The sequence below is a fragment of the Coffea eugenioides genome, chromosome 1 (assembly GCF_003713205.1).
Source record: "Coffea eugenioides isolate CCC68of chromosome 1, Ceug_1.0, whole genome shotgun sequence".
NCBI lineage: Eukaryota > Viridiplantae > Streptophyta > Magnoliopsida > Gentianales > Rubiaceae > Coffea > Coffea eugenioides.
In genome coordinates, this window is record NC_040035.1 from 50,487,661 (window position 1) to 50,500,979 (window position 13,319).

A 13,319-nucleotide genomic window follows, 5' to 3' on the forward strand; every position below is an offset into this window, starting at 1 on the left:
TAATTACAAAAGCAATACTATGAAAAGTTGTATCATTCAACGTATGAATGAAAGCAATTATTAAAGAAGATAGGTTATACTTACTGATAATAGAGTATATTAAATAACGATAATTTAGAAAAATTAAAAGTTAACTACACTCTTCAATTGAAAATTAAATTATAAATTGGGACGAATGAAAAGAAACATAAAATTATCAAAATGGAACAGAAGGATTACCATAGTTTAGAAATCATATGGTATTTTCTCCTATCCAATGACCACGAGAATCGCTATATATGCACGAAGAAGAAGATCATGCAACTAACTACTACTAATTAAGGATTCTTTGTTGGTCAGTGTCAGCAAACAAGTTCTTCAATTTACTTCTGCATAGTTTAGCGTTGTCTCTTTCATTTATGTCGTTGACTTTCTTATTAGTGTTTTCATTTCATTTCATTTTATTTTATCAAAATTTATGTTCGTTTACCCAAAACGTGAAATGGCAAAGTGTCTTGTGAGCCAAATTGCAGGCTTCGCTTCTGAGCTAAAAAAGGGTTAAACTCAGCCCGATCAAAAGGTCTAAACAGGCTAAAGTACGTATTACATCATCATGACTCCGCATAGATGAAACTTTTAAAAACAAAAAGAAAGTAAAACAAAAGACTTCTTCTTTACCCTTTTTTCTCCTTCTACACTCTATTCTAATATACTATGATTCTTTCCACTCGCAAGTAATTCCCAAGTGTTAAATATTTAGTAAAACAAGTGACTATGCATTTTCAAGGCAAAATCGACTATTGCTTACTTACTTTATAAGCACTTTTAAGCATTTGCTGACCGGGGTATAAGAATAGTTAATATCGTGTAAGAAATTTTTTTTTTTTCCAAACGGTAACATGGTGTAAGAAATTGATTGGGCAAAATACTAAAAGGTGGCTAAATAAACTACACTCATATATACATATATACATACATACATATACAAATATACGTAAATCGCATGCACTCATATATGTATGCATGTATGTGTATATATATATATATGTAAACCGCATGCACTTATCATAAATTTTTGTTTCCTTAAATTCCATTAACTGATCCCATTAATGATGAGTCTACTTTATAGCCATCTTTGCATATCTTGTTAATCTGCTCGTGTGGTTGAATGATTACAATCAATGAATGTCTAATAACTACAAGAAGACAAAAAGATGGAGGAAGCAAATGAAGCTTCGTTGCACGTATATTATATATAGGCTTTGTACTTCGAGCATTCAAAGACCTAAAAGGGTATTTGCCAAATTTAGGTCCCAATTAACTTAACTAAAATTGACACCATTAAAGTTAAACACTTAAGTTCTGTCCTAGGAACTCAACTCACGAGGTCGATCTGTTGCACGCACGTAAAAGATTCTTCATGTAAGATTGAAACTAAATAAACCATACACCAAATGATTGCAAAATATTCATTTATTTACCATCAGCTAACATGTTATGTTGCCAACCAACTTCCTTTGGTGGAGTTGGCCACTATATGTATTATAGGGTGGGAGGTAAATGGTTCAAATTTTGCCTTCCTTTAAAAGTTGTCACTTAATGTGATTTCGTTTAAGATTCATATGGGTGCTCTGCACTCGTATGATCCGATGGTGGTTCAATCTCCGTGACCCTGATGATCACCCTATAGTATAGATTATAGTAGGAGTAGGAGTAAGAGTAGACGTACTGCATTTCCCCTCCAACTCGAAAATCAACTTCACCAGTTCCATGATTAGACTTTTGTCGTCATCTTAGCGTTTATTTTGTCGTTAATGTTGGCACGATTATGAGGTTTGTGGTATTAAAACTCAATACGTCCAAAAGGCACTGGTTCAGTGAACGTGCCGGATCCAAATCGTTCATGTCCTTGATATTTGTACTAGTACTACGACTACGAATGTACATGCTATACTATCATGCTTAATTAGTATCCAGTACTTCACAGTTATTAAATCAGCATAAAATATGAATCAAAGTTATGAACTCGGTTTGATTTCCGAGCATAAAATTGGCTCTGTCGGATTTCAAGATGATGAATCAGTGAATTTATATAGCGAATGACAAAAGAAGTACTAGCACAAAAACGTAAATTAATGAAACCCACCTATTTTCATTCTCTTTTTGCAAATTCAGTGAACTCCTCAGCGAAAATCTTAATGGTTTCATACAGATTTGTATCTATAGTACTAAATGATATAACACGGTTGGTCGTGGTGGTGGAGGCCGAAAGGGGTCCAGCAATCGTCTTGACCCTTACCAAACAAAATTCCTATTGTTCTTGGAATTCCATATCCATCACACGTACTTATTGATATACCCCCAATAATTTCGTAGATGGGGCCGGTATAGTGGCAATTTCCAAACACCGTCCACGAACATCAATGTCTTATGGTATGGTCACCTTCCCAATTTTGCTTGGTTGCAGATGAATGAAACTTCAAATTCCTACCTCGACTTCCTTACTTTATTTTACATATGTGTCATGTATTCAATCGTAATAATACATATATTGTCAGCCAGCATATATAAGATTTATGCTTAAAGAAAATTGTTCAAATTTCTTCGTCACAAAGAATTAGGGTAAGCAAACATTCCACAAAAGGATCTCAGCCATGAAAAAATCGTTGGTAGGTGAGATTTGTAAATCTTGTAGTCAATGGTATTGCATGGTGGTAACCAAAAACATATATTTGTATAGGTTGAAGTTAGAACATGTATTTGTTTGAAACCCCCCCCCCCCCCCCACAGCCCAAAAAAAAAAAAAAAACCCAATACTGAACATGGTGCTTCATGTTTCTGGACATCAAAAAATAATTACTTCATGAAAAGAAATAATATAACCCAAGGTGTATCAGATTAATATTACATTCATCCATATACAGATACGATCGTATCTCTGAAAAATATGTCAAAAGATTTGAATCAAACTGCAGTAATTGTTAATGCTAGAATGAAAAATAGATGTGGTAGTATTATACAGCTTGTCTCACCAGGCAGTCACCATCAACCAAATCAATAATGCCTTTTTATGATGGACAGAACCAGAAGGTAACAGAAGACGCCAACTGGCTTGAAAAGAGCCTCTAGATGGAAATTTTCTTCCGCCTGCTCCTGTGATCCAGTGCACCATCATTGGGCTTTCTCGGGGAAATTGACATTACTATCGCCCAGCTCTAAAGAATTAAAAGCCACGTTTTCTACGGACAATTTCTTTGCTCATAGTACGTTGCTAGCTTTGGACTTCAGTGAGAGTGGGATATATGGGCTAGTCTGGTCTCCAAGGTCCAGACTTGCACCATGCCTGAAGTGTATTTGGACCTCTTAACATGGCCCGCAGGCCACGACAATCAACTAAACCTTAATCATGGGTTGTTTACTTTTTATTAGCCCTGTTTAACATGAATAGTAATACATATGTGCTTAAACTTTTATGTCGGTTTAGAGCAATTGTTCCCTGACCAATGAAAGAGTTTCACGTGAAGATAAGTTCCATGTGAACATATAAGGGTTCACTTGATTTCATTTAACATGTTAGATGAGGCATTTATATGTCTACATGAATTTTTTTTTATTGATTCTGAATTAACTACTAGGCATATTGCTCCTGACTGACATAAAATTTAGCATTCGTATTTTGATATAAAAAAATAAAAAATAAAAGCATTGCTAAATTTACTTCAAAAATAGCCTCTTTCTCCCGCAATAGCTTTTATTAAGAAAGAGAAAAAGATTGAGAGGCTCCTTCATCAATGTGTATCCTAGTATCTAATGCACTTAAAAGGGGGAGAGTTTTCGCATAAATATATATACTTCTTGTTGTATATGATCCTTTACTTCTCATTCTTATGTGTTCTGATGAAAAACGCATCAGAATACAATAAAACATCATTCAATGTGACTGCTTCCAAATTATCAAGAGTATTAACACATCCAAATTTATTCTTCTGAGACGAAACTCACATAAATTGAATGAAGATGTGTGTAGTGTAGTCTTACTTACTGAACTAGTAGAGACATATAATTCTCTCTCTCTTTTTCTCATCAAAGAACGTAAATCCCCATCTAAATGTCTCATTTAATCTGCCATCTTAATAGTCTCATGCAAGTTACTACTACACCGAGTTCAATTGAACTCTCATCTTGATTCCCCCCACGCAACTTATATATACGTGCATTCGTTCCATAAGTGGCTAAACCCGCGAAGAAAACAAGCTCACTCAAATATGGCACCATCCCCCCGCGTACTCTTCACAATATTGGTGCATCTTTGCACTGTTGCTAGCTGCCTCTGCCATAACCAGCCAAGATTCACCGCCATATACGCTTTCGGTGATTCTTTTGCGGATACGGGCAATAACAATTTCCTTGTCACGCTACTAAAAGCCAACCATGCCCCGTATGGACAATGCTTTCCCGGTCGAGTAGCAACAGGAAGGTTTTCTGATGGAAAACTCATTCCAGATATTTTGGCTTCAGCACTTGGGATCAAAGAGTTCGTTCCACCTTTTCTGGATCCAAGTTTGTCGCCTCAAGAACTCCGGACAGGCGTCTCCTTTGCCTCGGCGGGGTCCGGGTACGATGAGCTGACAACCGTCTTGACTAACGTAATCCCTGTTCCGAAACAGGCCGAACACTTCGAGCATTACATAGGGAGGCTGAACCAGGCTGTAGGAGAAGTTGCTGCTAGAAATATAGTTAGAGGCTCCCTGTTGGTGCTCCTGGCGGGAACCTCTGACTTTCTAATAAACTTTTATGACACCCCTACCAGACAGATTCATTACAACCTCACTGGATATCAAGATTTTCTGCAGCACAAAATTCAACAATTTATCAGGGTCAGTCAATATAGTACATCTCTCTATTACTCGTCAATTAATCATATGGCCACCTCTACCGCTCTACGCCTAAAGTTTAATGAGCTTTTTTTTTTCGGAAAAAACATGAAAGATGAAAAATGTTAAGAGGAGCGAAAGGAGGAGTATACAAGAATCTTGAATGCTGTGATAGATTTTGATGCTTTATTTTGTGAATATTGCAGACGCTATACGATCAGGGGGTTCGAAAATTTTTGATAGCCGGGCTGCCTCCAGTTGGTTGTTTCCCAATACAAATAACAACAAAATTGAAGTTTCAGTTGTCGTGCGCGGACGACGAGAACGGGGATGCCCAGTCTTATAATCAGAAGCTCATTTCCCTCTTAGCTAAAATCGAACCAACTCTACCAGGGGCTAAGCTTGTCTATGCCGACATATTCTCGCCGTTAATTGACTCGATCATCTACCCTGCAAAATATGGTACTAACTCAAACCCATTATATTTGACAGAAAAAAGAAAAGAAAAGAAAGAAAATCATTCCAAACCAAAATGGAGCTCAAAATTGAACTCAAACTTTTCATTGTCTTACGCTTCTCAAACTGTTTTTCCTTTTCCTATGGAATGGATAGACAAATGTTAGTCCGGAAACTTATAGCCTAGGTAATCAGAAGATGGTAGTAAAATTTTGTGTTTTTTTGTGGCACTAATTTAATATCGTGATTTTGGTTGGTGTCAGGATTGGCCATAACTAACAGAGGTTGCTGCGGGACCGGATTGCTGGAAGCAGCGTTTCTGTGTAAAGAATTCAGTCCAGTTTGCCCAAATCCAGCCCAATTCCTGTTCTGGGATTCAACTAATCCTTCAGAAGTGGCCTATAAGAACATAGCCCAATTCTTACTGCAGCATGCTCTGCCTCAACTCGCGTAAGCGATCAACAGGATGAAGCATTAATAACCATCTCCAGTCCGCCCTTTGATTCATATTTTCCGTCCATTCAACTTTAGAGCCTGCTTCTCCAAATATTGAGATTAGTGGCCTAGATATTGTTATAAATCTGATCTGTGTTGCCCTTTCAATTTTCACCGTAGTTGGTGAGCCGAAAAAAAAAAAAAAAACATTTTCGCAATATGGTCAGTTGAAACTTTGTGGATTTTATCTGACACTTCCCTTTTTCAGCATATAATGAACTGTTTGAGTTTGCCATTTTCTTTCTTTACCACATTAGGCTTTGCACCATGTAACTAAGACGTAACTAAGGCAGCAATTCTTGTCTGCAATCGAAAGCCCTTGCAAATGAAGGGATGATATGGCGCTTTCCGAGTTGGGTAGAAGTGAAGGTGGCCTTTGTATTTTTCTTTCTCAGCACTGCAAATTTCCGAGTTCCCAAGCATTCAGAGCCTAAGCTCAGAAGCATGCCACATGCTACCAATAATTAAGCCTAAGAATTGAATCAAAGTATTCACATTAATTACTTTCCGTTTAATTTTTTCTTCTTTACACATTAACACATCATCATAACCTCGCACCTAAGTCATTTATTTTTTGGGTATTTTTTGACCTCAATGTTTCTATTTCACGTAATACATAAGCCCCCAAGTCTGCATATAAGTGTTTGGCTTGTTAAACCGCAAAGACGTGATAAACTTCAATTGGCAATAAATAACTAGACATGAATAGCATCGTTTTCCTTTTCATCCTAGGCCTGGTACAATTTCTCAGCAGCACAACTGCTAGTAGTACTACAAGCGATGGCAAACCCTTTCCCCATAAATTCCCTGCCATTCTGATATTTGGAGATTCCACTGTCGATCCAGGGAATAACAACTACATATTGACAGCATTTAAAGGAAATCATCCACCATATGGGATTGACTTTCCAGGGCAGATTCCGACTGGGAGGTTTTCCAACGGGAAACTCGTCCCAGACTTGTTGGCCTCCATGCTAGGCCTCAAGGAATCCGTCCCTCCTTTCCTGCAGCCAAGTATATCAGACAGGGAATTGCTGACAGGGGTCAGCTTTGCTTCAGGAGGGTCAGGGTTTGACGAGCTAACAACTGCTGTTTCTGGGGTGATCTCAATGTCAAGGCAAATTGAATATCTTAAGGAATATATAGAGAGGCTGATCAAGATACTGGGAGAAATAGAGGCTCAAAAAATAGTTGGTGGAGCCTTAGTCATAGTAAGTGCAGGAACCAACGATTTTATCTTCAACTTCTATGACATACCCACCAGAAGGCTTGAATTCAGCGTCAGCGGCTATCAAGATTTCCTGCAAAATAAATTGCACGACTTTATTAAGGTTCTCATTACAACTAGCCCTCTCTTTACTTTTTGCTGTCTCATCTGAACTTCTCTAATCATTTCTGAACTTTTCGTCCAGTACCAAAAGCAAACATCAGAATAACATGTAGCTTAAGTTGCCGTATCATGGCATGTTTATGGACGTTTGTCGTGGTCTAGAGGATTAATTCACTAAAGCACTACCCTCCAGCGCCCTGTCTTTTATAAGCGTAATCCTTACAATTTAAATGAATCTCATTCATTCTGGATTTTGCCCTTAAACATGCCTACCGGGTGATATTCAATTTGGCAGGAACTATACGATCTTGGATGCCGGAAAATTATTGTTTCAGGGCTTCCCCCAATTGGATGTCTGCCGATTCAGTTGACGGCGAAGCATTCCATTTTGAGAAGATGTGTCGATAAGGAAAACTTGGACTCTCAAACTTATAATGACAAGCTCCAAAAGCTGCTCCCCAGAGTACAGGAAACTCTCCCAACAACCAAAATCCTTTATGCGGACGCGTACGCTCAACTAATGGACATGATAAAAAATCCTCAAGAATATGGTAACAATTCTGATTATCTTTTGAAATGTTTCTTGTTCAGCCCTTTCTTTTTTCCCACTTTTTGGTTAATAATAAGCAAGCTTGTGTGGTTCTGGTTTTCAGGATTTGTGGAAGCAACGAGGGGGTGCTGTGGCACTGGAATACTGGAAGCAGGACCTTTGTGCAATGTGGGCACTCCAATTTGTCCCAACCATTCTCAGCACATATTCTGGGACAGCATTCATCCTAGTGAATCAACTTACCGCTACATTTCAGAGCAATTGCTGAAGGAACTCCTTCCCAAGTTATCGCAAACAGAAGACAGCTGTTGAATTGTATCTGATTCTCATTTCTTTCAACTTTCCTGTTCCTTCTTTCTCTTTAGAGTAATGCTGATACTGTTGTGGCTGTTAGAACTTAAATAATCATCGAATTGGCTAATAACAACATCTACAGACCCGAAGCTGGATGGCAACTGCGACGACTTACCTGCAAAATGAGAATCAAGGGGCCATCGCTGGAATTAAAATTGTACACAAAGAATACAAATGTGTTTGCCTTTATTAATATACTACTGTTTATGTTGCTATAATGCAATGAGGAATAACAATTTCTTTTTCATTCAACTTGTTATTTTTTATTCCTGCCCCATTCCGTAGAAAATACGGTACCTGATCAAGCTCGCTATACTTCAATTTCTCCAACTAAGGGTCTGTTTGGTTGGAAGTAAAATGTTTTCCTTGGGAAAATATTTTCCGTGGAAGTAATTTTTCATGAAAATCATTTCCCTTTCATCATTTTCAGGTGTTTGGTTAGCTTATTAAAAATATTTTTTTACTTCATTTTTCTGGTGTTTGTTTAACTTTTGAAATATTTTCACTTTTATCTCTATCTTTACTTTCTACACATTATAACTACATACTTCTTCTCATGCAAAATAAGAAAATTTATCTCATTGTTTAACTTTAAAAAATCTTGGAGAAATGTATATATGAATAAAAAATATCTCCTTAAGCAATAAACAAATTGCTGGCTATTTAGTGTCAAATATCAATCACATGCAATGCTTATTGTGACATATATCTTGCACTTTCACTGCTGAAAGTTTCTCTAAAAAAGAATGTCCCTATTATACATAATTAATTACTAGCATAGAATGAGTAGGATGAGATTTTTTTTTATTTTGAATATACTAGGGGGAGGGTTGGGTTGGGCGGTACGAGGGAGGGAGTGTAAGGAAGAGGTCTTGGGTTCGAATCCTCCTGTTTGCACTAAAAAAAAAAAAGAACATACTACAAGATGTTTTCAGTAAGTTTGAAACATACTACAGGCGGGATGCATGCATTTCGGAAAACAACTTCAGTAAGTTTGGAAGGGAAGTTGTTTTTCATAAGATGAGTGAAAATATTTTACATAGAAAAATGTTTTCAGTAACTTTTGTGCAACCAAACACGGGAAATTAGGAAAATATTTTCCTGGAAAACATTTTCACCCGAAACAAACGGACCCTAAAATTTGTACAAACACAGCTTTGAGGACCTTGATCTCAAATTTTACTACGAAAGAGTAAATTTTGCTTGGAATTGAAATACTAGCTCATCTGGTTTATAATATAGGACACCTACCAAAGAATAAGATATGTACAATCAACACGAGAAACCTAACTCATAATGCGATGCGAGCAATTAACAGAAGATGCCTGCCCAATTCATAATGAGACGTACTATAATATATGCCCAATTAGGTGTACATGAGACTACCAATTACTCTGGAGTACAACTCTATTCGAATTCCAATTTTAACAGCTAGACATTAATTGTTGTTTATAAGTTGGGTTTATCCGTGTAACAAGGAAAATAAGAAATAAAATATATATGTCTCAATCCAGTCCTTTAATTTCTTTTTCACAAAAGTCCTTCACAGGAGAATTCCCTTTCCATCCTATAGACTACTACCGCATTATAATGGCAATTGAACGATTCATGGTTTGCTGGATACATTGATTGAATATACATTTCACGGTTCAGTTCTGCTGCATAGCAAGAAATGAAACGTTTGTATTGTATACAAGAATGTCAACATTTGAACATCATAACTAATTTCACAGCCAAAATTTTTTTTCTTAATCGTCAATTCTTGGCACCTCTGAGACTCTTTTGGATGCTTTTAGTACTATTCTGCACCACATTATCTTGAACACAAGTTCAGGCCAAACTTTCAGGGAGCCAAATTCTCTACACAGATGCCTACAATCCTTTAATGGACATGATAAAAAATCCCAATAGATATGGTAATAACAACATTGATGCTACCGCTACATAACTGATGCATCCCAGAATGCCACAACCAAGTCTCTCAGTCTATACGACAATAGTGTGTTCTCCAAAGTGCAATAGATGCAGCAAGAGAGATTAGACGTCGTGAGATTATCTAACATAGCGAACCATTCAAAACTAATCACTCCAGGGAAATGTCCAGACGCAGATTACGGCTCTAGTCAAAACCACAGTATTAACTTCACTACAGTCATAGAGCGCATACAAAATAAACTCTTTTAAGTTATCATAATGTCTGCAACTCTCATTGATCTCTGCTAAAACGCCAATATATTGTCTGTATACAAACAGATGACAGCAGAATAATCACTACAAATAACCAATTTTACATGCACATACAACGTATAGTTTTGTTGACTACACTTGCATACATACATTTCACCAGTTACAACAAAGCAAACTACTACTTGCTTACTATGGCATGCTCTCATTTCCTGCCACCGCCTGATCCACCATTTCCATTAAACAAATCATTAATCCGAGCCTCCATGTCTTCATCGCTGTACTTAATGTGTCTATCTGCATGCTTTCCAAACTCCAGGCTACTCCGCAACCTTCCAAGGAAGCTGCGGTAAGCTGGCAACAGATTCCCTGCAACAGATTCCCTTAGTTCGTCTCTCAACTGATCATCAAAAATCACCCAACTGGATTGAACCCTACAAGTCTCCTCAAAGTACGTATTGAACAACTTGAGCTTTTCCTTCAAGCTCTTTGATGCTCCATTCGGAGACGACGCACTGTTATCAATCTTCAAAACTCCCAAAACCTTGTTCCATGAACTCCTCTGGTAATTCCCATGACACTGCCTAACTTTTGTACTGTGTTTGCGAATCCAATCATCCCCTAAAAGCGATCCTAACTCACTATCTTTCACCTTCTGAACAATGTATCTCCCATTATTCATCATAAAAACAGAACACAAAGCAGAGTCCCTATAAATCTTCGACTTGGCCTCCAAATTACTCTCTAACAACTCCATAATCCACGCCATCTGTACTGCCAGCGACGAAGACGCAGATAACCCTCTCTCATCCCCTTTCATATAATCCCCACTAGCCCCCAGGGGAGCAAGACTGTCCTCAAAAACTTGCTCCAAAGTAATCCGGGATCGACACGCTGCACGGAGATAATTCATCACATACCGCGTGATTGGATGAAGTCCGCCACCAGGGACGGCAGCCTTTGCCGGATCACGACGAATCAAATTCTCCAATTCCATAAATATGCCTCTTATAGCCTCACCAAGCCTCTTCCAGATAGTAACCGCCTCATTTCTCAACAACGCGCAATACTGATCTGAAAATATCAATTCGAATTCAGGCATTAAGTCCCTAATAGTTTCATAAACATCAAGAACCTTGAACAATCTCTCTGGGGCACGGCTCCCAATAGCAACCGCATCCGCGAAATTCAACAGCTGAATAGCGGATCCTCTGCAGACCTCCATATATGAGAGGTCAGCAGCAGAGGATAATCCAAAGAATACGCGGTCACAGAGGCGGCGTTCACTCGGGAAAAGTATCCTTAGCGCTACATTGATGGCCTTAATCCATTTATCAATCTCATCTTCGATCTCACTCCACTGCATTTTATGAATCTCATCGATGCTAAACTTCTGCAACTGCAATCTCGAGAAGCTCTCCTCCAAGAATTCTCTCCGGCACGTGCTGTAAACGTGGGAGCACTCTTTTCCGTACCCGGCAGCCACCATCCGTTTAACGATCTCGTGTAGGTCGTCGATTGTTCCGCCCGGGAGCGCGTCGATGACGATATCGTAGTCGGAGACCGGATGGGCAACTGGGATTTCACTCCCTTCGCCGTCAAATTCTTCTTCGTCGGTGTCAGATGCGTAGTTGGGGTTTGCTGACTCACCGTCCCGGAGCCGAGTCACGTCAAACGACTCAGTCCCCAGTTCCATTAGGGTTTTAAACTCATCCTCAAGCCGATACATAGCTTGCTGGAGCAAGTCATCAGCCCGGTCGAGGAAGGAGGAGACGGACTTATCGTGACCCATGGGAGACCATTCACGAGTTAGGGCGGTTAATTCGTCAACAGCGCCAAGGAAAGAAGCAGCGTCGCTGGAGTCAGCCCAAATGGGGTGGTCGGCAGCCACGTAACTGGAGATCTGACGGTGGAGGGGCTTGAGGATGTGCTCAAATTTAGCAGAAGCGGTGGGGTCCTCGCCAGGGAGGTTATCAGTTAATTTCTCGCGCAACCTTCCGTCGAAGTTGGAGAAGATTTTGAGGATATCATCGTCAGTCATATTATCAGTATGACCACCCAGAGTCTTAGCTATGTGGCGCGCCACCGCTATCAACTTCTCTTCCCCGTTGTCCGCCATAGAAAACCAAAACTTTTTTTTTTCACTCAGCTGGAGCAGAGTAGGCTTCGCTTCTTTTTTTTTGTTTGGTCTTTTTGTTTTTACCCCTTTAAGGGGCTTTTTTCTTTCGTGGGTTTATATGTATATTTAGCAAGAGCCTTACATTTAAGATTCTGGGGGGAGGGTTAGATTGAAGTGAGGAGGAGGAGGAGGAGGAGTGGATAGATTTGTCGGGTCTAAACGATTGCAGAAGCTTTTTTCCAAGCCAGTGAATGACTTTTGTTAATTTACAAACGATTGCAGAAGCTGAGAAAGGGAAAAAAAGGAAAGGAAGGAAAGTGGGGTCCAGAAGAAAGGTCTTGGAAAACGCGGTTTATGTGACTATGGGTGAGAATTGAGATTTTTGGTGAGGATAATAAATAAATTAGTAGAAGAAAGAGAAAGGGGAAGACGAGGATAAAGCAGGAGGAACGCGGTAGGAAGGAACGAAGAAGACAACCGGATTTGTATACTTGGACTAATGGTACTTCACTAATAGAGGGGAGGACAACAAGTGAAAAGGCACTGCATAGCGGTTTGTAAACTCTAGACCGTGCAGAGTACGTGAAATTTCTGTTTTGTGATTCTGTGTATTTTTTGGACCCACGGTACCCCTTTATTTTATAATTCTTATTCTAGGAAAATTCTTAATTTAATCTAACTTTTAGTCTAAACTAAGAGGAAGGAATAGACTTAAAGGAGAGATTAAATCACCGCCGGACCGATGAGTGCCTGAACATCTGCTAAAGAAAATTTTCAGAAAATCTTGGAGACAAATGCAAATTAAGAGATTTAATTTCTTGACCTGCATCCAGAGAATTTTAAATCTGGTGGTGGATTTGGTTTTTACCTATGGTCTTAGTAATATGGAAAGCAAAAACTTTAATAGATCTGATTCATTAAATCTAACTATCCAAATTTTGTCATATTTTTATTAGAGTATATCTTATATACACTGAT

The 13,319-nt window shown here is 38.7% G+C and overlaps 3 protein-coding genes across 3 annotated transcripts; 2 read left to right on the top strand and 1 right to left on the bottom strand.

Moving 5' to 3' along the window:
• Nucleotides 1-4,244: 4,244 nt before the first annotated feature.
• Nucleotides 4,245-5,763, top strand: LOC113774316 (GDSL esterase/lipase At2g30220-like). The gene is made up of 3 exons (XM_027318869.1): nucleotides 4,245-4,856; nucleotides 5,060-5,315; nucleotides 5,573-5,763. The coding sequence occupies exons 1-3, from the start codon at nucleotides 4,245-4,247 to the stop codon at nucleotides 5,761-5,763; spliced, it is 1,059 nt and encodes a 352-aa protein (XP_027174670.1).
• Nucleotides 5,764-6,505: 742 nt separating this feature from the next.
• Nucleotides 6,506-8,147, top strand: LOC113774325 (GDSL esterase/lipase At2g30310-like). The gene is made up of 3 exons (XM_027318875.1): nucleotides 6,506-7,135; nucleotides 7,430-7,685; nucleotides 7,788-8,147. Exons 1-3 carry the CDS (start codon nucleotides 6,506-6,508, stop codon nucleotides 7,994-7,996), a joined length of 1,095 nt encoding a protein of 364 aa, XP_027174676.1. The 3' UTR covers nucleotides 7,997-8,147.
• Nucleotides 8,148-10,223: 2,076 nt separating this feature from the next.
• Nucleotides 10,224-12,669, bottom strand: LOC113760892 (exocyst complex component EXO70B1-like). The gene has a single exon (XM_027303644.1). It carries the CDS (start codon nucleotides 12,339-12,341, stop codon nucleotides 10,428-10,430), a length of 1,914 nt encoding a protein of 637 aa, XP_027159445.1. The 5' UTR covers nucleotides 12,342-12,669; the 3' UTR covers nucleotides 10,224-10,427.
• Between the last annotated feature and the right edge of the window lie 650 nt (nucleotides 12,670-13,319).